At 35.6% G+C, this 26,887-nt stretch overlaps 1 protein-coding gene across 7 annotated transcripts in view; it reads left to right on the top strand.

The window, feature by feature from the left end:
* TRPC4 (transient receptor potential cation channel subfamily C member 4) overlaps positions 1 to 26,887 on the top strand; it is a 200,458-nt gene that overhangs the window by 133,449 nt on the left and 40,122 nt on the right. For 6 of the 7 annotated variants that reach the window (XM_037527219.2, XM_054701802.1, XM_054701803.1 and 3 more), the window contains one exon: positions 9,865 to 10,201. In XM_037527219.2, coding sequence (XP_037383116.1) covers positions 9,865 to 10,201 — 337 coding nt within the window. Of the gene's footprint in view, positions 1 to 9,864; positions 10,202 to 26,887 lie in introns of those variants that run through there. The other variant, XM_054701807.1, reaches the window with a different exon arrangement.

Below are 26,887 nucleotides of genomic sequence, written 5' to 3'. Positions count from 1 at the left end.
TGTCATATATTGGCCCTCAGCCCCCCTACCTGGCCCCCTGGGCGTTCTCAGTCATACCTCATGATGTATAAGTCAGAAGTACATTTATGCATTGGTCATAAGTTCCCCAGGTTTTCCTGGTCATAGCTCGTGATGCAATGTCTTCCCAGAGTGATCAAGTTTTAAGTTGTTGGTTGATTTGAACGGTACCTTGTAATGTTTGACTCCTATGACTGATTGACCAGGCAGTTCTGACCTCATGCAGGAATGCAGAACTGCAGGTAACAAAAAATGGTGGCTGAATAGGCCACTTAGGAGTAGCAGACCCATACATAACAGTCCAAAATTGGTATTTTCTTCCCAGTGTTTGGACATTGCTAATAGTTTTTTTTTTTAAATTTTACACATTTTTACATCATTTTTCATGGTTGCACAATGTATGCATTTTCATCTTGTTTGTATTCTCATATAATTCACACCCTCCTTGTTTTGACCCTAATCCCTCCTCTCCTTCCCACCCCCCATAGTGTGTCTCTGGTTTATAGTTGCTTATTGATTTTGATTTTTACTTTATTATAATTAGTCTTTTTCCTGGCCCCTTATTTAGGTTTTCTAAATCTGTTCCACTCCTAGGTATTTACCCAAAGGACACAGAATCATTAATTCAAAAGGGCACCTGCACCCCTATGTTTATAGAAGCACTATTTACAGTAGCTAAGCTATGGAAACAACCCAAATGCCCAAAAATAGATGACTGGATCAAGAAGATGTGGTACATATACACAATGGAATATTACTCAGCAATCAAAAAAGATAAGCACATGCAGTTTGCAGCAACATGGATGGAGCTAGAAGGGATCATACTCAGTGAAATAAGCCAGAAAGAAAAAGAAAAATAGCGGATGGTCTCACTCATAGCAGGAATTTAGAAATCACTAATAGTTTTATTAGCAAGGAAATAAATTCCTGGAAATGGGAGTCTCTCTCTCTCTCTCTCCCTCCCCCCCCACATACACACACAATTTTCATCATAAATGTACATCTCTGTATCTCTGTACAAAAAAGCAAGGTTGATGAAACAATATCATTATTATAGTCTTTATAAGCAATGTTAAGAGAATTAAAGAGTACTAAAGACCATGTTACCACTTGCAAGTCTTGCCATTTTTTCTTTGATTCTCATGGAATTGAGCTACATTTCTCTGTAGTGAATTCCCTTTACAGCTACTTGAACTGACTCTCATTTTGTGCTCCTTGTAAAGATATATTTCCAAGAAAACTTGATTTTCAAGCTTCTCAGCACTGCCTTCCACTGGGACTGAAGCTGCCTCCTCACTCTGTACTTGGGCAGTGCAGCGGAGCACCTCGGAAGCTGCTGGACTATTTCAAATGTCTCCAGAAGAAGGAAGGCAGCTATTTGTAATTTCTGGAAACAAGCACAAGAATACAAAGCATCCCTCTTATTGTTGAGGTTAATGATTTCAACCAGACTTTTCTGTAGAATTTACATGGTTCATGCCTGATTAAATGGAACAAAAACCACGAACTATGTTGAGCAGTTGATTCAACTGAGTAAACATTCATTGGCCTCTCCATGCCAGGTACTAGTGGTAGGCACCGAGTTGTGAAAAACGACAGACTCTTCGCAAATAGCTCACTCTAACCCATAATTAAAAGGTGTGAGAGGAGGAAACTAAGAGCAATTGTAAATGTATTTCAAGGTGCAGTATCAGTACTGAGAAAAAAGAATGACCAGAGGAAATAGAAGCAGAGTTGGAGATCAGTAAGATTTTACTGTGACAAACAGAGAGATGAATAATTCCAGTTTATGCAAATAATAAAAAAAGCTCATAGATATTCAGATTTTACATCCATTGCGAGAAAACCTTACCACAACTAGGGTAATGGTATATGCTTGTATATATACCTAATGTCTCACTTGCCTAAGCAATTAATATTATATGCCAGATAAAAGATGCATATCTCCAGAAAGACCTTAGAAATAAGTTTTAGTTGTAGCAGCACGATGATAGCTATAGGAGATGGTTTTATGTATACGAGTTTCATTAGACTATTCCTAAACTTGAATCATTTGGAGACCAAACTACCTATATCAGAGTCCTTTCACATCATAATGTTATTGATAAAATACTCTTCTATATTCCTGCTTACTCAATACAATTTATCATCTACCGCTTTGAAAAAAATAAGAAAATAGAAAAATAAAGCCGGGAGAGGGAAGAAAGCCAAACATAGAATGAAGCACAGGGTTCTAAGAACACAGTCCACCACTGCAACTTCTCTAATTCATTCAGTACATTGACAGCGCATAGATGGGTTAACAATCACATCTAAACAGACAATGTTTATAAGACAGTTATGCTTTTTTTAAAAGTATGAATTTGAACTATATTTGTAACATTTTAAATAGCAATTTTTATGTCAGCTATTGAACCAAAAGCTAGGTGCCAAGTAGTGAAAAACGACAGACAACTACTAGAAAAAGGGTAGTTATGAATATTTTAGTTTGAGTTATATTTGTTACATTTCCCCAAAAGATATGTTAAAGTCCTAAACTCCCATTACCTTGTAATTTGACTTTATTTGGAAAAAAGTATCATTGCAGATGAAATTAGCTAAGTTGAAGACAGATTGATATAGGAAAGGCCCTGAATCTTGATATGATTTATAAGAAGAGAAAAATTGATGACAGTAAGATGCACTGAGAGAAGGCCATATGACAACAGGCTCAGAGTTGGAATAATGCATCTTTAAAACAAGAAATGCCAAGGATTAACAATCACTACCAGATGGGAGGATGAGGCAAGGAAGTATTCTAGCCAGAGTTTGAGAGGGAGAATAGCTTGTCAGTACCCTAATTTTGCACTTCATGTCTCCAGAATTATGAGATAATAAATTTTTATTTCTTAAACCACTTATTTTTTGGTATTGTGTTACAATTCCAGGAATTGAATACAATGAGCAAATATATTTTAACTGATCCTCAGAGATCATATGGAGATATATTTAATACACAAAAAAAGTCACTGTTCACAAGAATAGCAGTATCTTGGTTTAGAAAATAATCAGTGTCGTTCTTATTGCACTCGGTTCCTTTGGGTTACAAGTTGAATCCCCTTGAAGAAGTCCTATTGGTGATTGCACATCCAGTTTTTAGTAACTACTTTTTTGTGTATACTTACTTACTTTTATTTTCGGGTCATTCTTCACACATGCTTTAACACCTTTTACACTGGGTTGTGCATTAGCTCAGGAACCTATCCCAAAGCTATGCAGGCTATGTGAACAAACAACTCTTGTACTCATGGAAAGTAGAAATCCTGAAAATGTGGAAGAGGGAATGGAAAGGATACATCCTTCATTTTCCGAACACAGTTTATTTTGTTTAAAAATAAAAGAGAGAGGGAGAGAGGGAAGAGCATTATTCAGTTAGCCTTGAGGACTAGCCTTGAAGATCTAGATTAGGGATAGGGCAGAGGGGCTGGAGAGAAGGGCCAGCATGTAGGGGATACTGCAGACAAACAGGCATCAGTGACAGTAAGATGTGAGCAAAGGAGAAAAATGAAATATGATGTCAGAGACTAACTCCTTTTAACAGACACTATGTATCATTCATCTGTGCTTTCAGAAAGTGATAGGAAAATCTGGCAGAGTTCCATGAAACTGCTTTCTCCTTTTGGCCCTTTTATGTGTTCTTCAGGTTCATTTCTCCCTCTGTTGCTGTACACGTAAGAGCAGATAGCTGGGGAGGTCAGTTACTGTGTGGGCCCTGCTGTTTCTAAAACACATAACTTGTCTCTGTTGACCATAAACTAGTTAATTTCATTCCACTTTAATAAACAGATAATTATCAATGGAATATTATTGTTTAGACCAGGAAATGTGTTAGCTAAGTCTGAGGAGCTGTTGTAAGGGAAGCATGACAGAACTCAATGGAAGGAAAATAGATTAGAGTACGCAAAAGAAAATGATCATATTCTTGACCCTGAGACTAGAGTTAGAAACTTATCTGTTTATAGTATCGAACACATTTGAAACAAATATAACTCTTCATTAATTATGTATGTGTAGATGTTGGCAGGATAAGAGAAACTTTTCTGTGACATCAACTTTTAATCTTGAAAGGAGGTATAAAATTGGTCTCCTAGTCTCAGGGTCTCCCATAGTTTAATTTTCTCAGGAATAGTTGGTCTTAGGGTTATTCAAAAAGGCTCGGAAAGGAAGAGTGATTACGTACTTCCATTTCCTAGGAACATATTCATTCTAATTGTGTCTCTTTTTTCCCTTCTGGACTCTTGACATTGACCTCAGCAGGAGTCTCTCCAGGGACTCTGAGTAACAGTGGAACTTCTTTCTGAACTTGACACTGCTCTGTGCAGACTCTGTTGGTGGCTCATCAGAGACTAGGGTATCAGCCTATTCAGAGCTGCCCAGGGTCAGGACCTAACTTTCCCCTTTGTTTTCCATTTGCCATTCTTATCTATGATTGACTTACATGATTCAACAGTCAAAAAAAAATATGGCAGGTCCTTCGAAATGGTATCATTTTCTGCCTCCCCATCACTGATTATTTTTAAGAAAGCCTCTAGATAACTGCCTAGAAATGACCAGCAATTTTAAATCTATTTTCCATGATAGTTTAAAATTATTTTTCATATATGCCCTGAAGAAGGTAATTGGTGGATAGTTTTGGAATTTGTAGAAACTGCTGACTTTTGTGCTTTTCAAAACATTAGCAATATCTATGGACTTTACTGTCCCACTACCTAAATTGGGTTTTCCTCGTTTGGTTTTCCTCGTTTGCCAAGTTCAATAGCTTAATGTTGGGCTTATCACCACCCACCTTATTTCCTTTGCCTCTGCATTTTCCACTTCCCATTACTTCCCACACATCATCCCAGCTCAAGTTGCTAAACGAGTTTTGAATTTAGGCCCAGAAGTGATTTAAGAAGTTTAATCCGGCCTCTGCCTCACCAACACTATCAAATGGAGTTTAGTCATCATCTCCCCGTCTGGATATAGACATCAGAAGTGGTGGCCTAGTAAGATGCTCTGAGTGATTCCTTGACTCCAGTCTGCAGATTTGAACTTGACATGCTTACCTAAGGAATGAAATAAGGTGCTATGATGACTGGGCAGTTTATTTGAACATGACCTTTTGGCCCATATAGTGTGAAAGAGAACAGAGAACAGAATTGAAAGTTTATCTGTCGGTCTTCTTGATAAATCTCAATCTCTTTAGTTAGACACTAACCAAATCAGATATGATTAGGTCTTTGTTAATGTCTTACCTTTTAACAAGACTGATGAAATACAATTCGTCTGCTTGTTATTTTATTGGTATTCCCTGGTGCTTGAATTATCACCTTCTAAATGCAAGTTCCTTATAGAAATCTTTTCTAGCCAATCTCATTTTGTGACATTATGTTAATTAAGATTAAGTTATATAATATGTAAATATACATAAATTGGGATAAGGGCAATACTATATAATATGCTTAAAATGAATGTTCTATATTTATGCATGACTTTAAATGAATATATAAATGTATATATACTTGTGCTAAAGTATGTATGTGAACATAGTCACTATATTCATAATATTAGCATTCTTTGAGCATGCATTGTGATCTAGGAATTAGTTGCTGTATTGTTCATGTATTAATTCACTTGATTTTATAATAACCTTATGTAAGTATTTCTTTTAGCCCCATTTTACAGATCGGAAAAGGTACACTGACAATTCAATAATTTATTAATAGTCACAGAATCAGGAAGCAGCAGATCTATCATTTAAACCTCTGTGAGCTGTTTTCAAGGCTTATATCCACTAAATCCCTATGATACCTTAATATATTAGGATAACATAATCTGTTATGATTAAGGTACAGATCTCTGAAAACCTAGTGAGTGTTAACACATGACTGAGGGGAACTGGGACCCCCAAATCTGCACTCTCTAAGATGTCCAGCCATCCATGCAGGCAAAGATAAAGCACAATTTTAGGGTAAAAGAATTTTAATAGGGTTCATGTGCATAAAGACAGAGGAGAAGAAAGGATAATAGCTTCCCAATAAAACACCCAAATTTACCCACGTCCTCATGAGTAAATGCCCAGTCAAACAGGGTCAGCCCAAAGTTGGGCCAGTGAAGCCTGAAATCCTGTCACAAGTCTAAGACACCTTCTGGCAGGAAAGCATAGGCAGGGAATGAAAGGGACCAGGCAAGTCTGGGACAAAAGGAGCAAAATCAAAGTGCAAATCAAGCTTAACAGCTGTTACTGTCAGCTTCCCCACATGTCTCTTTCAAGTGTCTCTACATGTGTCTCCTCCACGTGTCTCCTCCAAGTCCCCCAAGTTCCTCATGCAGGTCCAAAGCCTAGAAGCAAATGCACTCTTCTTCTCCAAGTCTTGCCTCCCTCTGTATAATGATGCTTCACCTGGCCACTTAGCTCTGCCCACCACTAACTGTGCCTGGGAACGTGGTACCTCTCCTAACGTGACAATTGTCCCCCTCTTTTGGCCCTGGTTCACATGTTCTCTCTGTCAGTCTGTTACATATTGACCAAGTCCTTTCCTGACATTGAGACTTATATGTGAATTAGTCAGGTCTCATCCTCTGAGGGCTATTGTTCTGTGCTTAGTTTTTCCATCTGTCCTGGAATTCATGACTTGAAGGGGGATTACTCTTGATACTTTTGTCTTTATTCCTATACCATCAAATATCTATCAGCTGTGTGGGTCAGAGCTTGGAAACAGAACAATTCAAATAGCTCAAGGTCATTGGCAGCTATGAACTGGGAAAGAGGCTAAAGTAGAAGAAACTAAGGGTTTTCAACTACAGACAAAATGATTCCTGAAGCTCTTCTGCCCTCAAATAATCCTTCCACTTTGCTATCAGTATTACAAAATGAGTCATTGAAAACCATTCCTGGGCAGAGGAAATAAAACCCCAAAGGAGATATATTTTCTTTGAATTGCTAAGGAATAAACAGTAAGCTTCAGAGGAAATTGGCATTTATATGAACCTGTGGCCCTTTTAAAGTAAAAGAATCAGATTGTCTTTATGTAAATCACTAAAATACATTCACACCCCCCCCAAAAAAAAATTCAACTCTTTTTAATAAACCAGCAGCCAATTGAGACTCCCATGTGATTATCTGATTTAGTCAAGATGGATAAAGTAGTCAGGCTGGTTGTTCTTGAATTCTAGGTTTTGCTCTTATAAAGAATATGGTCACATTCAGAACTTAGGATATAAATTTTTTAATTAGAAAAATATTTTGAAAAGTTCTAATGGTGAAGAAAGGATCGATACCAAGGAAATTTTATTCAAAATTATTTTAAATATTAGAGCTACATTAATTTTGAATGTTTGCTTTATTCATATCTAGTTAATATTTTAAATCCTCCCGATATAATAATGACATTTCCTGTTTATTTGGTTTTGATTGTTTATTTTTACTTTTCAGCTTTATTCCGATTTTCCTCATCTTTGTTTCTGTTCCTTTTATGACTTTGGGTGTTTTGATATTTTGAGTAGTTTTAAGTCAATACCATTTGTCAAATTGTTATATAAGATTAGATTAAGTTCAACAATCTTTGCAGCATCTTTAATATTTCGCATTCTAAGAAATGCAATTATTTTATAAATTATCAGGAAATCAGGCTATTGAAACTTTTTAAAGGTCTTAAAAAAGAGGGATAAGGAAGCATTTCATTTTTTTCAGTGTCTTTTATAAATGCATGACACAAAGGTGAATTCAAATTTTGCAATGTTTTAATATGACTTTTAAAGTGATGGCAGGAGTTGTGTTGGAATTGGCCAACAACTATAGGGAGAGAAGAAGGGATAATACAATGTCCCTAAAAAGAAACCAAACTTCCCTCACCCATCCTGGAATGATATGGAAGATGGTTTTTCCTGTGACTCCATGCACGGGACAAAGAAGGAGAGAGGACTGAGGAGCTGTAGACTGCCTGCATGTGGCAGGCAGTGTGATGGTGCATTTGGAGTGGGCTTTGCTGGAATGGACTAGGAACAGGTTTCAAAGGGTCAGGGTGACCTCTCTCTGAGTTTGTCCTTCAGAGGAGGCTAATATAAAGCCAAGTACTACTCTAAGTAATCTAAGGTGGGGGAATGGAGCGAACACAATACAAAGAAGGGAGCATGTAGCATGTAGATAATAGGAAAGAATGAAATAGAGGGAGGGAGGTAGGGAGCAAGGAAAGAGGAAAGAAAGAAATAATTGAAATATCTTAATACTTTGGAAATGAAAGACTGAAAAATCATGTTTAATCCCTATAATCTTAAATTTGTAACTAATTTAACCATCAAATCCTTTGTCCCTGAAAAAGTCAATAAATACAACACAATTTGGGGAATGCTGGTATGTAGACACGTAGTGAGAAGGTATAGTAGAAAGAAGATGTCAAACCATTGTGAGTATATCTAGTTCAGTGATTTTAGAACTTTTTTGGATTATTTCAATTTTATGATTAGGATTGAGAACTGTATCTATATCCACATTTTAGGAAATCTGTGTATCACACATACACCTGCTCTTCTGACATCACCCCGTCTATATTTACTTCTACAAAAACCTCATTGTGTCTGTGTTGATATAAAATTGTGTGCACTGTTGATTTACTAAGCACAGATGTGTGCTTTCCAATAATTAAAAATATATATCTTTTAAGACAAAGGTTTAGTAAAAACCAAGGGTGGCCAAGTGCTTGGAAATGGCAGGTGTTTTATAAGTATTAAGTGATTTACTTTTTCTAAGTAATTTAACATAGTCTGCACGTGCCTGTACTAAGTGACAGGGATATTCATCCAAGCAAGGTTTAAGTCCTCCCAATAAAGTTATTCATTCATTTGCCCTGGGGTGTCTCAAGCTCTAATATGATTTTGGCCAGGAAGGGCAGCATTTGTTAGTCCTCACCGCCCCCCCCAGACTATGTTGAACAAAGTACATACATTTATTTTTTCTGCAAATATGAAATAAATGTCGTGTTCATACTTAGTCCTTTATATTGTTTCTTCAATTCATGAAAAGTCATGAGATTATAGTAACTGTCTCTTTTTTTCTTGCATTTGCTGGAGGTTTCTTTAACCTCCTTCTATTAAGGTTTTTCAACTATGCTATATTTTATTACTATGAAAGACCATTCACTCACCAAATACCCAATTTATTACAAAGGATACAAAGAATACAAATCTCAACAGCCAAATGGAAGAGATGACATAGGGCAAAGTGTGGGGGAAGCCACAAAGCATTGATATCCTCTCCAGTCATGCCATTCTCCCCCAAATCTTCCTATATTTACCAATCCTGAGGCCTTCTCCTCTGGGACTTTTGTGGAGAATACACAGCATAGGCATGGACAATTAAATAATTGGCCATTGGCAATTGAATTCAACCTCTAACCCCACTCCCCTCTAGGAAATCAGGGAATGGGACAGAAAGCCTCACCAATCATGAGCTGAATTCCCTGTCAACCTGCCCCTAATTTTAGGTGTTTCCCAAAAGTCTCCTTCATTAACATAAAAAAGACACACTTATCATTCACAACACTTAAGGAATTCCAAAAATTTGGGTAGCTGTGAGACAGGGATTGTGGTTGAAGAGCAAATATGTATGCAGAAATATATTTGGTTCATTTGAAAGACCAAATATATATATTTCCTATAAATCACAATATCACACTTGGGTATGATAAATAGCTATGAATTGGGCTTTATTTACAGAGTGACTGTTGAAATATTACAGAACTTCTCATTTTAAAGATAACTGTTCTTATTGATGAATTAAACTCATTCCTTGTAATTCTGACTCTTGCCTTTCTTTCCCTTTCCATTCAGTTTGTTGCCCAGCCCAATTGTCAACAGCTGCTGGCATCTCGCTGGTATGATGAGTTTCCAGGATGGAGGAGAAGACACTGGGCGGTGAAGATGGTGACATGTTTTATAATAGGACTTCTTTTTCCTGTCTTCTCTGTGTGCTACCTTATAGCTCCTAAGAGCCCACTTGGACTGTTCATCAGAAAGCCATTTATCAAGTTCATCTGCCACACAGCATCTTATTTGACTTTTTTGTTCCTGCTGCTGCTTGCCTCCCAGCACATCGACAGGTCAGACTTGAACAGGCAAGGTCCACCACCAACCATCGTCGAGTGGATGATATTACCGTGGGTCCTGGGTAAATGTGTTACTATAGAAAATATAATAAAAAGCTGTTACTGCCATAGATTTTGCTGCTCAGAAAAGAACACTTATCACAATTTGGGACATAGTATGTTTAAAACAGGTTCTGACCATTGTAGCTTCAAGACCTAGCCCCAAAGCTGTTTTATAGGTTGTGGTGAACCTGCTCCCAAATAGTCTATGAAATGTAATCTTAAGCTTTAGATTCTAGGTTTTAATGACTTTACATCTCATTAGTGATTCTCTGGATATTGCCTGTATGATTGTAATTTAAAACCTTTTAACATCTTTCATTGGTCATATATAAATAAGGAATCTAATTTTCTTGAAAAAGATATGCCTTCTAAAAGAGAAATATCAATCACTGTGCATAATTAGTGATTCTGTACATAACTAATCATTTAAAAGATCAAACCATTTAATTTTATCTCTGCAATTACATAGTCAATCAAAATAATAGTAAATTATATAATAAGACACTTTCTGATCTCTATGTTATTTTCATAGAAAGAATATTTTGTATCTGAGAAAATCATGGAAAGGTAGAAAAACCTTAAAATAGCTGGTGAAAACCTTGGTTTATCCTCTTGTTATTGTAGCCATAGTTAAAATTTGTATTTCAATTATTCTCTCCTCTATCCTCCTGTGGTTTGCAGAGAAATCACATTGTCTTCATTTTTAACCTCACTGGTATCATGTACACCTCATCATTTAGTAATTAGAAAATATGTGACAAATTTTATGGTCACAATCTGGGAATATCAGTGGATTAACTGTCAAAACTAGTTGAGAAACTATAAAATGAGGAAAAGGCAGGGAAAATTACAGTATGTGAATCTAATATAGGTATATTTTTCATTTTTTAAGATTATAAAAACTATATTCTGACAATAAGAAAAGTTCATAGGAGCATGATTTGATGTTTTATATATGCTACTAAAAAGAAAATCCTCAAGTTAACTTTAAAATAGAGTATGTTCTCATTAATCTGAAGTATATAAAATGTGATTGTGCTCAGAGGGCAATTTTAGATAATCTGTGTCTTATTTAATAAAATAATTCTCACATTGCAGCTGATATTCATTATAAAAATTTCCTACCTGTCTCCATTTAAATATATCATTAATTATAAGTTCTTTCTGGAGCTTTCTTCATAGAAAATTTCTTGGAAGCAATTTTTAACTGTTTAGGAGGTTAAGTTTCCCATTTTGAGTAACTTTCCTATTATGAGTAACTTTAACTTTCCCATTATGATTAAAGTGGTCATTGGTTGCCACTTTAGCAACCTATAAACCTTGTAACAAAATTTACCTTGAAAGTTGGCTGGAAGAAATTATATCCAAACCACAGCTAAATGGTTAAACAAGGTCTAAACATAATTGTGAGCATTATAATGTCAGCTGAGAGAAATAGCTGTCAAAAGCAATATTTTATTTCTTCTTCCCTGACTGCAAGGAGTTGATTTCTGAAAAATTTTACTATGAAAAGACATTCTCTGGCCTCCCCGGTGGCGCAGCGGTTGAGCGTTGGGTTGCGAAGCTGCCCGCAGCCTCTGCAGCGCTGGTTCGATCCCCAGCTGCTCCCTGGCCACCGGAGGAGGGTCCCACATGGCGCGCAGACCTCTCCTGCCGCCCGCTGCTCCCCTCAGCAGTGTACTTCGGTCCTTCTGCCTGCTCTGCTCCCCCCTCTGGCTCTGGTGAATTCTCTCACCCTCCTGCGCTTCTGACTGTACCCAGTGCATGTATAAACAAAACAAACAAACAAACAAATAAATAAATAAAAACATGCCTCTATAAAAAAGAAAAAGAAAAAGACATTTTCTAGAATTAAAAAGAAAATATATGAATGATCATTTTGCTTAACTTATAAGGCATAAGAAAAAAATGTTTCTGGACAAAATAGATCTATCAAAATAGCTATATTTTCACTAAGCCTGAGTGCCTTACTCTAAGACTGAGTGGTTTTTTTTTTTTTTAGATCTAAGACTATAACGGGTACTTTCTATGTTTTGGGTTCCTGTCAAAAAAGTATGGATTTGAATACAGGTTCTACCACTAAGAGACTATTAAATTATGGGTGGTCAGAACCTTTCAGGATTTTCAATGTCTTCATCAATAAGATGAAAGATTTAGAGTGAGGACTTCTTTTCTCCCATTAAGTCCTATTAGCCTTTGCTGGGACTGGGGGTGGGAGGGGTTCCTGGGGGAGGGTGGAGAGTAGGGTGCTAAGGACAACAGAGTACGGTGCCTTAGTATTTTATCTAGTGTGATACAGACAAAAAGGAATGGGCTGACTTGAGAAAACACTAATGAAACATCCACTTTTGTCTCACTTGATCTGGCTGTCTAATAAAGTACGTATCCCTCTAATGTCAGGGTCTAGATTGAATGACTGTAGGAAAGGATGTAGCTTATAAATGTATTCCTCTTCATGTTAATTTTCCCAATGATAGATAGTCCTATTTAATTCTTTCCATACTAACTAAAATTTCAACCTATGACACCTATGTGAGCTACTGTGTAAAAAAGTATTTTTTCAATTGTACTAAATTTATTTTCCTTCCATTTTCAGGAAATATTTCCCATAATTTATGAGAAATGATTATTTTTATTCCTCCTATTTTATTTATTTTGACAAAAAGACTTTTGCTTTATTTGTTGCATATACTTATATATAAATCTTCTCTTTTCCTGAGTAAAAAGTTTTCTAACTTGAAAACCTATTCTCTTAAATCAATCTTTTTATCTCCTTGAGAAGTATAGTCTGCTTGGGAATTTCTGCCATTTTATATACTTTGTTGTGATTCAACAAGAAGAACTCATTCGTCATTACAGATCCAGACCTACTGCAATTTAGTACAATGTCAGAATAAGATTTCTGTGCTATTTTCAATATCTTTCCTATTGAATTTTTCAACTTTTTGTTAACTAATTAAAGTCTATTCAGTTTTATATTTTTAGAAAAAAAAACTTTACAGTGGCACAACATCCTTCCACTGTGGTATCTTTGGTAAGTTGTGGCTCATCATCCCACAACATTTTTTTAAATCTTTTTTTCCATCAGACTTGTATTAAAGGTTATCTACCTATCTTTTCTGCCATCATATAGCTTCAATAGATCTTCTAGCAGATGTTTGCTGTCAGGGTGAACTTTAGCATATAAACAAAGATATCTGAAAGTGTCATAGAGGGATCAAACAGGATTTTTGGCCATCTTGAGATATAGTTCTAACTAACAGGAAAAACTCATCACCGATGATTCAATTAAAATCAATAGATAGATAAGGTCATTCTAGATAGGGTATATCAATATCCTTCTCACACTGTCAAATGACCCATTTAAACTGGAGTGAAAACTAAAACAATGGTCCTATCAAGCAGGTATGTGGGCCTAATGACAGAATTCTACTTTTTAAACATCTAGAAAGAAAACTTCATTGGAAAGACTGAATGATGAGTTAAAAAGTTCCTGGGACTATCAGAGATCTGGTTGCTTCTATGTTCTGCTATTCATGACCCTCAGACTCTTGGTCAGGGTTTGATTTTCACTTGCAATACTAGAGATATGAAATGAATAGAAAATTCATTTAAGAAATTCCTTTTTATATAAAATTTACATACAAACTAAATATAGCATGTTATATGTACAATGTATATTCTGAGAATTCTTCTAAATTATAACAGCAGTTTTATCTCAAATAACATTTGTTTCTGGAGATAATAAGGAGTAAAATATATTAAAAAACAACAACAACATTGGGATGCTAGTTTTTAAGATTTTCCCAAAAGCCAGTTTGGATTTCTTTTTCCTGGGAATCCACTATAATTCAATTCTAACAACTGAATTTGTGCCATAGCTTATTCTCTTGCCAAAAAAAAAAAAGCACATAAACATGAAACATACATATTTTTACTTATGTTATCAGATCATCAAAAAATTTTGAAGTTGTACCATTTTTCATAAAGAAGTAGACTTAATGAATGTCACCATAGTAATAAAGCAGGAAATACTTTGTTTCCAAAGAGAAAACAAAATGTCTGCTGAAGTGACTTGATATTATGTGTGTGCCTAAAAATATGCCATAATTATATAATATGTAAGTATATGCACACTGGGCCAGATGAGGAGAAGGGTGAACTGAGGAAAAAGATTATTATAGGAAGAGATCTGAGCTTGTTAAAATTAGCTTATGGTGAATTCCTAGGCATAAACTAAGGAATGTTCATAATATCCTAGTAATACATGTTACCTTTAACACATATTTATTTGATAACTTTTCTCTCACAAAGGTCACTGCTCATTTCCATAACTCATTTTATTTTTAATGTTTTAAACACTGATATGAACAAATCTGAGTTTTCCATAAGACCTGCCAAAATGAAAATGTAAAATGGAGAATGGTGACCACATTGTCACTTAAAAATTTCAGAGAGAAAACCATACTATTTTGTGATCATCTCTTTATCTTTTGCCTGCAAGTCATTATTATATAAGGCTTCAGGTCCTCATACTTTGAATGCCATCCCTGAATTACCCATCTTCTCAAACACCCTTGAATGATACTTTCGCAATTACAAGAAACAAGTCTATAGTTTTCTTCCCTCTTCCCTTGGTAAGGTGTTCTCACCACCTCAGCAAACTAGCTTCAGACACAAACAGACACTCAAAACACAGCTGTGAAACACCCACTTGTAAATTTAAATGGATATTTTAATTTTCAACAAAACCAGATAAATTTTATAGTGTAACATATAATCCTTACTTTCCTGTAAAAGTCAACTTTATCAAAATATTAATCTTTGTCAAGAATAAACTAGTAAAGTATCAACAACAAAACATGTACATTTAACGTTTTGATAATAGATATAGTTGACCAAATGACATAGAGTGGGGAAGAAAATGAAGTTGTTTAGGTTTTCACAATGCAATACACGTCTGATACACCAATAGTTAAATCCGCAGATTTTGAGAGGATATTTGGCCACATAGTTCAGGTGATTTGAGGGAAAAGGGGTAAGATAGGAAAAGAGGAATAGATGCCAAATGAGGGAGGGAGGGTCTCGGGGTAAGAGTAGAGGGATTCCTGAAGTTTGCATTCATTCAGACTAGCAATGGCAGGGATAGTAGTGATGGAGGTTAATACTAGAAGAAACTAAGCAGTTAAGATCTGTGCTAAGTGATTTAAATGTGTATTCTCATTTGAATTTCAAAGTAATTCCACTTTACCTAACCATAATACATGATGTTAATATCTCATTTCACTGAGAGGAAATTGGCTTTGAAAAGTTAGATCACTTGCCCAACATCCAGTGGCAAATCAGTGGTTAATAGTAGAAACTAGATTCATATTCCAGTCAGTGTAACTCCAAAGCTCCAGCCTTCATCCTCTACAAGCCACTGCCCCAGAAGTGAGAGTAGAATGCAAGGGAGCAAAAACAGCCCAGGCGTCAAGTCTCCAGATATAAACTTCTAATTTTCTCTGCCTCTTCTTGCCAACTTAGATCTTTACGCATGATTATTATTAGAACTGATTATTATTTAGAACATGATTATTATTCATTAAAGATATAAAACTCTTTAAGAGTCACACTTGATATGACTTACTATGAATATCATGTTTGTTATTTTACCAAACTTATCACTACCACCATGATTTTTACAACATATCTACCACCCCTTTCCAGTCTAAAACACACAAATTATATATATGGCTCTCTAATACAGAAAGAAGCAATGTATGTCAAGAACAATAATGTTCTTTGATATAACCTTGAGATACTTCCTATATGGCTTCCATGATCATTTGCTAAAACATAAAGTTAAATTGTTTTACTTTTAAGGATATTATTTTTAAATCTTTCAGCGGTGTGTGTGTGTGTGTGTGTGTGTGTGCATATGTGTAGGAGAGTGTTTAGGAAAATTTAAGAGGTAAATATATTTCCTTTTTATGTAAATTTTTAAAAATAGTTAAAAGTTATATTAAGTAGAAAGTCATGTTCAATTGAAAATTAATATTAAATTAAATATAAATGGCAGGCAAGGACTGTTATTTATTGAAATAAGTGACGAGCAAAAGACTTAGATTAATATTTATGCAATGTCTTCCCATCTATCTAAGCATTCTTTGCCTTAGTTTTCATGAAAAGAAGTTTTAATTAAACATAAAAATACTGCTGCATTGATACTTGATTTTTATGTTGTTATATTTAGGTTATAATTTGTCAAATGACCCAGAATTCTAACATTCTCCATTCTGTATCTTAATGTAAAATGAACAAGGTATCCTTTCTTGATACTTTGACTATAGGTATGTCCTTAATTGCTCATTCCTAATTTTCTTTAAGATTTATTTATGTATACAAGAACTGGGGTACATGCGAGAGGTGCTGGGGATGAGAGGACCCACCAGAGACAGAGTGGGGAACAGAACAGAACAGGCAGACTGACTGAAATACACTGCTGAGAGAGCAGCGGGAGAGTCGAGAGGTCTGCTATGCCACGTGGGTTGTTCCCTAGCTAGCCGGAGATCGAACTTGTGCTGCAGTGGCTGCGGACAGCTTCACAGTGTTGTGCTCAACCCCCTGTGCCACCAAGGAGGCCCAATTTTATTTTCTAAATGTTAAAGTAGTGATTTCAAAATCATAGTAATTTAGATGTCTTCAAGCTAAATGTGTTTAACTAATCACTTACTTTAAGTCAGTGTTTCTTTAAGTGTGGTCTACTCAATAAAATCATAATCGCAGTGGATTTTATGCAATAAGGATTTTGAATTCTCTCCTTGGTTGACAGATTCAGAAACATTAAATTGAGAAACAAATTTTGAGAAAATTTAGATTGTGAATGCTAAATTTCATATTCATATAAAGGTGTTATTAAGAGTCTCACCATCTAAACATCAAATGATTTCACTACTTCACACTCCAGAACCCTCTATACCAAATATACTTTGCCTAGCCCTTAATGATCTTTCTAGTATATATCAAGTTCCTGAAACTCTGAGTTATAAAAAGGTAGTCCCAGTTTAGTTTACAATTTGAATCTTATCAGTTTAAAGCTCTCCTCTTCCCAATACACATCTGACATGTGGCTCTAAAGACCTGTGATTTTCCAGCTCATCCTTCACCCTTACCTGATGTAAGGAGGGACACAGACTCTTATGTTCCCTATTCCTTGGTTGTTAAAAGGAAGAAAAATGACAAGAAAAGATAACTTCACTGGGATCCTGGTCAGAGCTCTTTCCTTATTGACAGAAGTTCCCTCAAGCTTTGCTCTCTTCAGACTTTTCAATTTCCATGAATAGTTAAGTAACCATGAATTTCTGGCCAGTCTTTCATCTTGGGGCAGAGGTGGGGGGCTGGATGTTCTCTAGAGGGCTCCTTGTGCCTCCAACCTGCACAGTTCACAGCATCCGAGAGCCAACTCCACATGACATCTTTCTGTCCCCCAACTCTTGCTACCAGCAGTTGGCTACTTTAGGGGTCCTGTGATACTAGCAAGGGCAAGCGGGCAAGATAACTCAATTCCAGCTTCTTCCTGTGATACACACTCCCTAGGAGCATCACAAAACCTTATACATCAAATAGCAGGAGGTCAGGCTGCTGCCATACCAGCTGCATTATTGCCAAGTCCCACTGATTGTCTGCCGTCCCTGATGCTCCAGACCCGGAGAGATGACCAGTGGTGCCCCAGCAGCAATTGAGATGCCAGTTTTCCCTTGTTATAAGAATCTGCTTTTTGAAGGATTTTCTTGGCGTCTCCCACACTTGACTTAGGGAGATGGTTGAGCTAGTGAGTAATCACCCTCCCCTCTCCCTCAGTTATTCCCTTTGAACAAACACTGTACTGCCCTCAATTCACAGCGCTCTTGCACCTTCTTCCCAGTGTTCTTTCTGCATAGAGCAGAGGCCTGGGCAGCAGACGGTTGGTAACAGGTACAGTGCTGATGCCTGTAGGGAACTTGGGTGTGGCTACAGTTTTTCTGTAAACTCTCTTCAGAAAGTGGTTGCTTAGAGCTCCTGTCTTTACCTTTGAGTTAGGTATAGGTCACTCCTTTGAGAAATATCTTTGTCTGAGTTTTAAATATATTACATGGAGACCATAGGAGCAGCTCCTTCACTTCTGGTCTCATATAGGTCCAGCCTAATGTCAGTCTCTGCTGAGTAAAATAGCGACATTTAGATTTCAGTTTGAACAGAAGCAAAATTTTAACTAGAGAGTACTTATTTTTCACTGATTTGGGAAACACAGTAACAAAAACTCTAGCAGGGAGGAATTCTTTGTGTTCTTTTCATCTTAATTGATTTGGTGCCTCCACATGGAACTTGGCGTTCTGTTAAGAGACTTGCTGGGCCAGATGCTCGAACAGCTTTCTGGCTGCCATGACAGGTCATTGGAAGTGGCCTTAGGTGAAAGGCGATTTGCTTTTTGTTTGGGGCAGTTATTCATTGTTTAAGTGCTGACAGCAAGAGAGAACAAGGGAAGGCCTGTTAGCAGAAAGGCACATTTCTTTATGAAATCGGGGCTCTTAAAAGTGGCATCTGAGGTCTGCCAATTTTATCTCGTCCACATAGCCAACTTCACGATAGGATGTAATAGAATGCTCCAACAGCCCTGATGAAAACTATTATAGGAAAGGTAGGGGGAAATGTAAAAACTTCCTGGCATACACAAATATTTTTAAAAGGAATTTCTCTGACTCATTTGCACTGTGATCTTTCCTTCGTTGGTCCCCACAGTCCTGACATCAATGCTTGTAATAAGGCCTCCACCACAACGCTGAGAAATCATGTCATATGTTTATAAACAGCAGAGAGCAATTTTGAAATGTTCCCATTGTGGGAACAGGACAAACATTTTTGTGACAGAAGCTCCCGCAAGCTTTGTTCTCTTCAGAATTTTTCGTTACCATGAATAGTTTACTATGTGGATGTGCTTTTCAGTTAATAGCACCCTCTGGTTTTTTCTAAAGGCTTGTTTCTTCAAAACTTCTGTGAATGTTGTCAGAACAGAGGAAATTTTGTACCTCACCGGTGGGAGTTTAACAAATAGAAATCAGTAGTCATCCAATGGATAAATGATGACTAGAGGTATATCTAATCTGGTACTTTAAAAACTCCATTAATCAATGAGCACTGATTGACAATCTTATTTACAATTCAAGCTTAAAATGATTGTGTGAACCCTCAACTTTTTCAAAATCTGTTTTTTCCCCTTACCTTTGTGTCCTTTTTAGGTCAGAGGTGAAATAATTTTTTGTGTGGTCAAGAAAGTCAGCATTAATGTCTCTTTCTTACAAAGGAACTGTAATATATCTGAAACATGAATTGTTACTCTTCTTAGGAAATCTTTGAAGTCACCTAGTCTGAACTTCCAATTGAAGTGTCATCTCCTTGAATCCATCTAATAAGAACAGTTTTCTCAGACATTAAGGAGTTCAGGTTAAAAAGTTGCTTTCTGTTGAACTCAGTGATTCTCATTCTGCCCTCTGAAACAATTATCCCCAGCATCTTTATTTCTTCCACATAATTACCCACAAAATATTTGAAGTTACCTATTTTGGTTACAGTTAATAATGACATCTGACTTTCAAGTTTGGTAGAAAAAGATAACACAATTTATTTGTAAAGGGAAATAAAATATAAACATTCTGGTTGGTTAGCAGTTAGGTTAAAACAAATTTGACATTTGAAAACAAGAGAATCACAAATTCATAAAGGTTGAGTGATCTTTATAAATTACACAAGTTTTCTATTCATTGCTAGAATTTCTGTGGAGAACGATTGATGAAAGACATTCCCAGATCTGGATTGAAATCTCTAGCCCACAGGATAATACATTCCGGTTTTGGAACAAGTCTGACTGCCAGATATTTCCTTCTTTACACTGGGCTAGAAGGTTTCTTTCTTTAAACTTTGTATTGAAATGCAATTTCTGTTTCCTGGGGCAGACTGAAAGAAATCTGTGTCCCATTTTACAGGATAGATTTAATTTCTTATAGCAGCTATTGTGATGAATTTAATAAAATGTTGATAGTCCAAATAGGAAGAAGCAATGCCCGATTTTTTATATCAGGGTATATATATATATATATATATATATATATATAAATTTGGGTAAAATTATACTCTTCATGTGAGTTTATATAGATAGAATCTCATGTATAATCCAGCCCTCTCTTTTTTTGAAGTAAGAAAAGTGAAATTCAGAAAGATGAGGCCACTGGCTAGGATAATAAAGCTGATTACCAGTTGAGCCAGGGCTGGCACCTCATTCACCCAAAGTAGTCCAATTCTTTTTACCATGTCTTCAGGAAAGTTAACTTGAAAAGCATTTATCTGTTCAGTCAATAATTGCATGCTCAGATCTTCTGATCTCTGGGAATTGGCATTGATTCAAGCAAAATAAATAAGTTACATCATGAAGTCTCAAGAATAAGAAAATGTTGTCTAAGAGCATTAAGGAGGTTGAGATCCAGACGAGCAGCATTGTCTTAACATTAGTCACACTCTCCTTGGATCTCAGCTTTCTGATGTAGGTTGTGGTTCTGAGCAGGATTCTGAGACTGTACCCAGGCTCAGTAGTGAAAATCACCACGGATGTGGGAGGTGGAATGTTTCCATGCATTTTTCCTCATTAAACCAAAATAAATTCTGTTTCCCACAAACTGTAAAACCCAGTGCATGCATCATATCTGATTCATTTCTGATATATTTCTTTCTTCAATATGGAAACAGTGAATATTATCCTTTCCAAATTAAAAACCAATCTTATCTGAACTCTTAAGAGAGATTTGTTTATGCAACAAACATCAAAGGGAAAACTAGGATATAAACATAAAATCTCAAAAAAGCAGTGACCTATAGTACACTTTAAAATACAAACTATAATTAATTCAATTGAAATCAGACCTCATCTGGGTTAATTTAAATGTAATTTAAAATTAAAATATAAAATATGAATAATATTAGTCATTGTGAGTTTTCATTAAATGATAGATCATATGTCTAATACACTTACTCTTTCAAACATACAGAAAATGTAAGAAAAATGTTTTTTTACATTTATTAACTATGACTAATATATCACATAAGTGAAATCTTTTATATTTCTTTATTTTTAATCTATTTCTATTCATTAACATCAATCTCTTGGAATTATACTGCCTTCATTTAAATTGTATACTACATGTTTTTCTGATACAGAGATATAAAATTTTGACAAAAACATACAGTCATGTAACTAGAATTGTGAAAAAATAAAGACTAGGTTTGACAACTCAGGTCAAATCTGGCCCCTTGATAGTTTTTAATGCTTTCATTGTAATACAGTTATAACCATTCATTAACTACAAAGCCTAAATTATTTATTCTCTGATCCTTTGCAGAGTAAGTTATGATTGTAGTTATAGATTTTTATCAAGGTCCTTTATCAAATAAAGAAATTTCATAGTTTGCTGAAAGTTTTTATAATGAATGATTGCTGAATTTTGTAAAATGCATTTACTGCATTTATTGAGATCACTTTTTTTTAATAATTTATTGATGGGATAAATGACACTAAATTTAGTATAAAACATTGATTGCCCTTTGAGAGACAAACCCCAATTATTCCGGAGTACATGAAAATTATTTGTGTAATAAACTAAGTTTGAACACATATGATGAAAATGGTTATATATATATGTATATATTTATATGTATATATATACACACATACATATACATAGCAATATATAGCATCTCCAAATATGCATAGATATTTGGTGTGTATTCATCTAATTATAAATATAGTTTGTTATATATCTAGCTTGGATTTATTCCCAAGATAGTCCCAACCATTTTCAAAAGTATCACCTTTCAGAGAACAGTCCTATTGTAGAATTCTGGTTCAGCATAATTTGAAAATTTTTAACCCACCTCTGAGCTTGTTTGCCATACAAATATATACTAATTAAGCCTCCTTATCTCTTAAATATATTTCTAGAGAGTAGCACATCTGCTTAGTTATTTACTATAAGTATCAGTTCATGGTCTACTTTCTCCAATGTCTTTAGTCCTGACATTTACATATTGTTATTGAAAAAAAAAAATTGAATTAACATCGGTTTACAATGTTATTTGTATTTTTGAGGTATAGGATCTCCCTCTTCAGGGTGTTACTACACCACATCCACCACCAAAGCACCCATAATCCACCACCATATTGATGAGAAAATATATTATTGAACAAATGAATATAATAAAGATTCCAGTAGAACTTCCAGCCCAGGTGCAACGAACATTCCAATGCAGGCATAGTTAACAAGCTTGTTTACTTACAGCTCCTTCCCTTTCAAGATTCATGGCCAGGGCCTCAGTGTATAAAAGGAACCCTTGGCCTTTAAACTGGTGCTCAGGGGCCTGCCTCCCCTGGTGGCGCAGTGGTAGAGCGCTAGACTGCGAAGCTGCCCGCAGCCTCTGCGGTGCCGGTTCGATCCCCGGCCACCTGCGAGGGTCCCATATGGCGTGCAGACCTCCCCTGACACCCTCTGCTCCCCTCAGCAGTGTATTTCGTCAGTCTGCCTGTTCTATTCTCCACTCTGTTCTGCTCCCCGCTCTGGCTCTGGTGAATTCTCTCACCCTCCCACGCTTCTGACTGTACCCAGTACTTGTATAAAATAAATAAATAAATAAATAAAACAAAACTAAATAAATAAATCTTAAAAAAAAAAAAAAATACGGTGCTCAGACCTTACAGGGCTACCCAGGTCTGGGACCTCATGCATGAGTAATAAATCTTCCCCTGACCTCACCATTCCTGAAGTACCGTTTGTTCTTCCTCTGGGTAAAAGGCTAGAATTTATATCTACAACAATATTTCACTGTGCTCTCTCCCATTTGTTTTCACCCTTTCCCTTCCTCCTCTGGTCGTCTCTATTTTGTTTGGCTTTATCTGACCCTTTGTTTTGTTTTCTATAGTTCATGTATTAAGCAACACAATTCAATATTTGCCTTTCTCCTTCCGACTTATTTTGCTTAGCATACTCTACTACAGTTCCATCCGAGTGGCTGCAAATGGCAAGCATTCATCTATTTTTTTATAGCTGAATAATATTCTGTTGTGTGTATACATCACCACTTCTTGATCTATTCATCTTTTTGGGGCACTTAGGTTGTTTCCCTAAATTGACTGTGGGAAACAGTGCTGCAATGAACATAGAAGTACATCTATTTCTTCAAAATAGGGTTTTTTGCATTCTTCAGACAATTTCCTAGGAGAGGGATTGCTGGATCATAAAGCAGATCATGTGAAGATTTAACTATGAATTCACTTTCTTTAATAAATGTAGGATAACGGGTTATACCATGTCCTCTTGAGTGAATTTAGATGTTTATCTCTTTCAGGGACAACGTTCAGACATTTATCTCTTTCAGGGACAACGTTCAGACAACGTTCAGTTCATTTAAGTGGTGAAATATTTATGGTTGTCAAGTAGTTAATTTTATTCATGTTACCCCCGTAATGCAAGATCTATATTGATACCCCTTCTTTCATTTCTGATATTGATCATTTATATCTTCTCCGTAGTTTTCTTAACCATTCTGGTTAGAGATTTATCAAATTTGTTGACCATTTCAAAGAACTAGATTCTGCTTTCATTGCTCTTTCTCAAGTTTTATCTGTTAAAATTAATTGATTTTTCTCTGTTATTTTCTTTTTTTGGCTTATTTGGTTTTAATTTGCTTTTATTTTCATGGAGTCTGAGATGAAACTGAGATCACTGAATTGAAACCCACTGCTTTTATAATAGAGCATTTAGAACTACAAGTTCCACTCTAAGCTCTGCATTACTTCATTATAAAAAGTTTGGTGTTATTTTCATTTAAAATAACAAAAATATTTTAAGATTGTTCTGTTAATTCCTCTTTGACCAAATGTTATAGAAATATGTTGCTAACAACAATATATTTGGGGATTTTTCCAGATACGATTCATTATTTATTTGCTGCTTATTATGTTGTGGCCATAAAACATACTTGGTATGATTTCAGCATGTATAAATACATTGAGGTTTGTTTTATAGCTTGTGATATAGTTCACAAGTGGCATATTCAAAATGCCACTTGACCTTGAAAAAAAAAAAGTCTATTCAGTTATTGTTAGGTCCTTGATAGTGTTATTCAGGACTTCTGTATCCTTACTAAATTTTTGTCTACTGTTTTTATTGATTAAAAAGAGGAATGTAGGAATTTCTAATTGGAACTGTAGGTTCTTCTAATTTTTTTTTAGTTCTAATAATTATAACATCTTACAAGTTATTTTGTTAGATGTATACATGTTTAGGCTTATCTGTCTTCTCAGTGAATTGAACTTTTCATCCTGATATTCCTTACAGACCCAGTAACATTTGTTCTTCTAAAATATGTCTCCCCATATTATTGTAGCCATTTGAGCTTTCTTTTGATTGGTATTTCATGCTATTTTAATCCTTTCCTTTTACCAACTTACCAACTACTTACAGTTCAATTGTTCACATTTTTATTCTATATAACCTTCTGTCTTGAATAATTAGTGTGCTTAAATCATACATATCATTCAATGTAATTATTGATATTGGTGGATCTGTAATCTACCATATTATTATATTTTCCATCTTCTCTTTACTACACTTTTATTTCTTTTCTTAGAATAATTCATTATTTTTTATAACTCCTTGCTTATTTACATTCCTGGCTCTTTATTTATACATTTTAGAATATTTTAGGAGGATAACCTAGGATTTATAATCTAAAACTTTATCACAGTCTAACTTCAAATATTATTTTGCTTTAAATATAGTACAAGAACCTAATGAAAGTATGCTTTAATTCCTCTTTGATCTTCTGTGCTATTTTTGTCTATATTTTCCCTTTACATATTTTGTAAATCATAATACATTGCTACTACTTTTGCTTTAAGCAGTCAATTATCTATCAGAACAATTCAAACTCAGAAAAAAATGTTTTACATTCAGTTTTATTTTAACCAAATATGGATATATATTTTCATCTCTTCTTATAAACCAAAGTTTCTGGTTAGTAGTACATATCACACCTAAAAAAATTGCCATTTTCCTTTTTTGGGCAATGGATCTCATGGCAATGAAGTTTTGATTATTTGAAAAGAAGTCACTTATCTTCATTTATTAGAGCCACTGTGCTATATTTAGAATCCAGGTTGCCTTTAATTTTTTCCTTTTTAGCACTTTCTTGATGTCATTCTGTCTTCAATCATTTAGAAAATAAGTTTGGTGTCAATCTTAGATTTCTTCCTTTGGATGTAATATGACTTTTATTTTTCTCCCTCCTGTATGCTTTTAATATTGTTTATCTTTTTAAAAAGTCTGAATATGAAATGCATCATGATATGTGTGTGTGTTTTGTGAGGATATTTATTTTGCCTGTGCTAGACAGAAGTTCATAGCATTTATGCCTGAAAATGGACATGCTTCTTCTGCTGGAACATTAATTTGTACAGGAATTTGAGGCAATTTACTCAAGAGCTGAGCTGATCTCAAGGTTTGGATTTTCTTGTTTACAGTCAGTTTCAACACACCAAACACTTCTGCTCAGGGCAATGCTATGGATTACATGTCTGTGCCTTCCCCCTAATTCCTGTGTAGAAATCCTAACCTCTAAAGTGATGATATTTGAAGGTGGTGTCTTCAGAAGGTAATTAGGTCTTGAGGGTGGAGCCCTTATGAATCAGATTAGTACACTGATAGGAAGAGGCAAGAGACAAACTGTTTTTCCACCATGTGAAGATGCAAAGAGAAATCAGCTGCCTGCAACAGGGAAGAGGGCCCTCACCAAACTCAACCATACTGATACCCTAATCATAGGTTTGTAATTTCAGAAGTATGAGAAATCAATTTCTGTTGTTCATGAGATTCCCAGTCTATGTTCTAACAGTCTGAACTGACTAAGATACCTGGAAAAGGGGCTTGATTGCCAAATTCTTGCTGCAACTGTAGCTTTGGACTTCCCCAGACACCTGTGCCTCAACAGGAGTCTCTATCCATGTCCTCATCATTCTGACAGTGATTGTCAGCTGCTGCTAGTCACCTAGTCATTGTCAATAAGTTTCTCTATTGTCTTGGTCTAGGGTTAGACTTAGGTAGGTCTACCCTTGGCATCGGGATGGAGCTTTCTCCTTCTCAAGTTAATAAAACTTTTGTAGATCATGTGTAGAAGTGAGCTTCTAAACCTTCTCCCTGTGTTAGGAAACCTCTAATGGCATTGGCATAAACCCTGGGGTCATAACTGTTTCCTCCCTCTCCCAAGGGGCTGAAGTGTTTTGCTCCTTAGAGGAGAGGATTTTGGTAGGACCTGTGCCTATTCCTAAGAATCAGTATCTTCAACAGTAAATAGGGTCTGTGGAAAAGAACATGCAAGTTGATGCAAACTCCCCCAGGGCTCACAAGTTTCTATCTCCTACTGCTAGTTTACACACATCTTTCACAAGTTTGTTTAAAAAGATTTTCTTTTTAATGCTCTAATGAGGCCATATCTCTTGCCCACGCCCTCTGCCCCAGATGATCTAATGATTTTATCATGACTCTCTTTGGAGGGTTCTGCTTTCTTTTGAAGTATAAGCTCCTTGGTTTCTTGTCTCTCTGAGGAATTCATGAAAAGATATGATTCATAATGAGGCTGATTTTTTT

This window comes from Talpa occidentalis, unplaced genomic scaffold (assembly GCF_014898055.3).
Source record: "Talpa occidentalis isolate TD23 unplaced genomic scaffold, MPIMG_talOcc4v2.1 talOcc4.5, whole genome shotgun sequence".
Lineage (NCBI taxonomy): Eukaryota > Metazoa > Chordata > Mammalia > Eulipotyphla > Talpidae > Talpa > Talpa occidentalis.
This window is presented reverse-complemented; position numbering and strand designations above follow the sequence as displayed.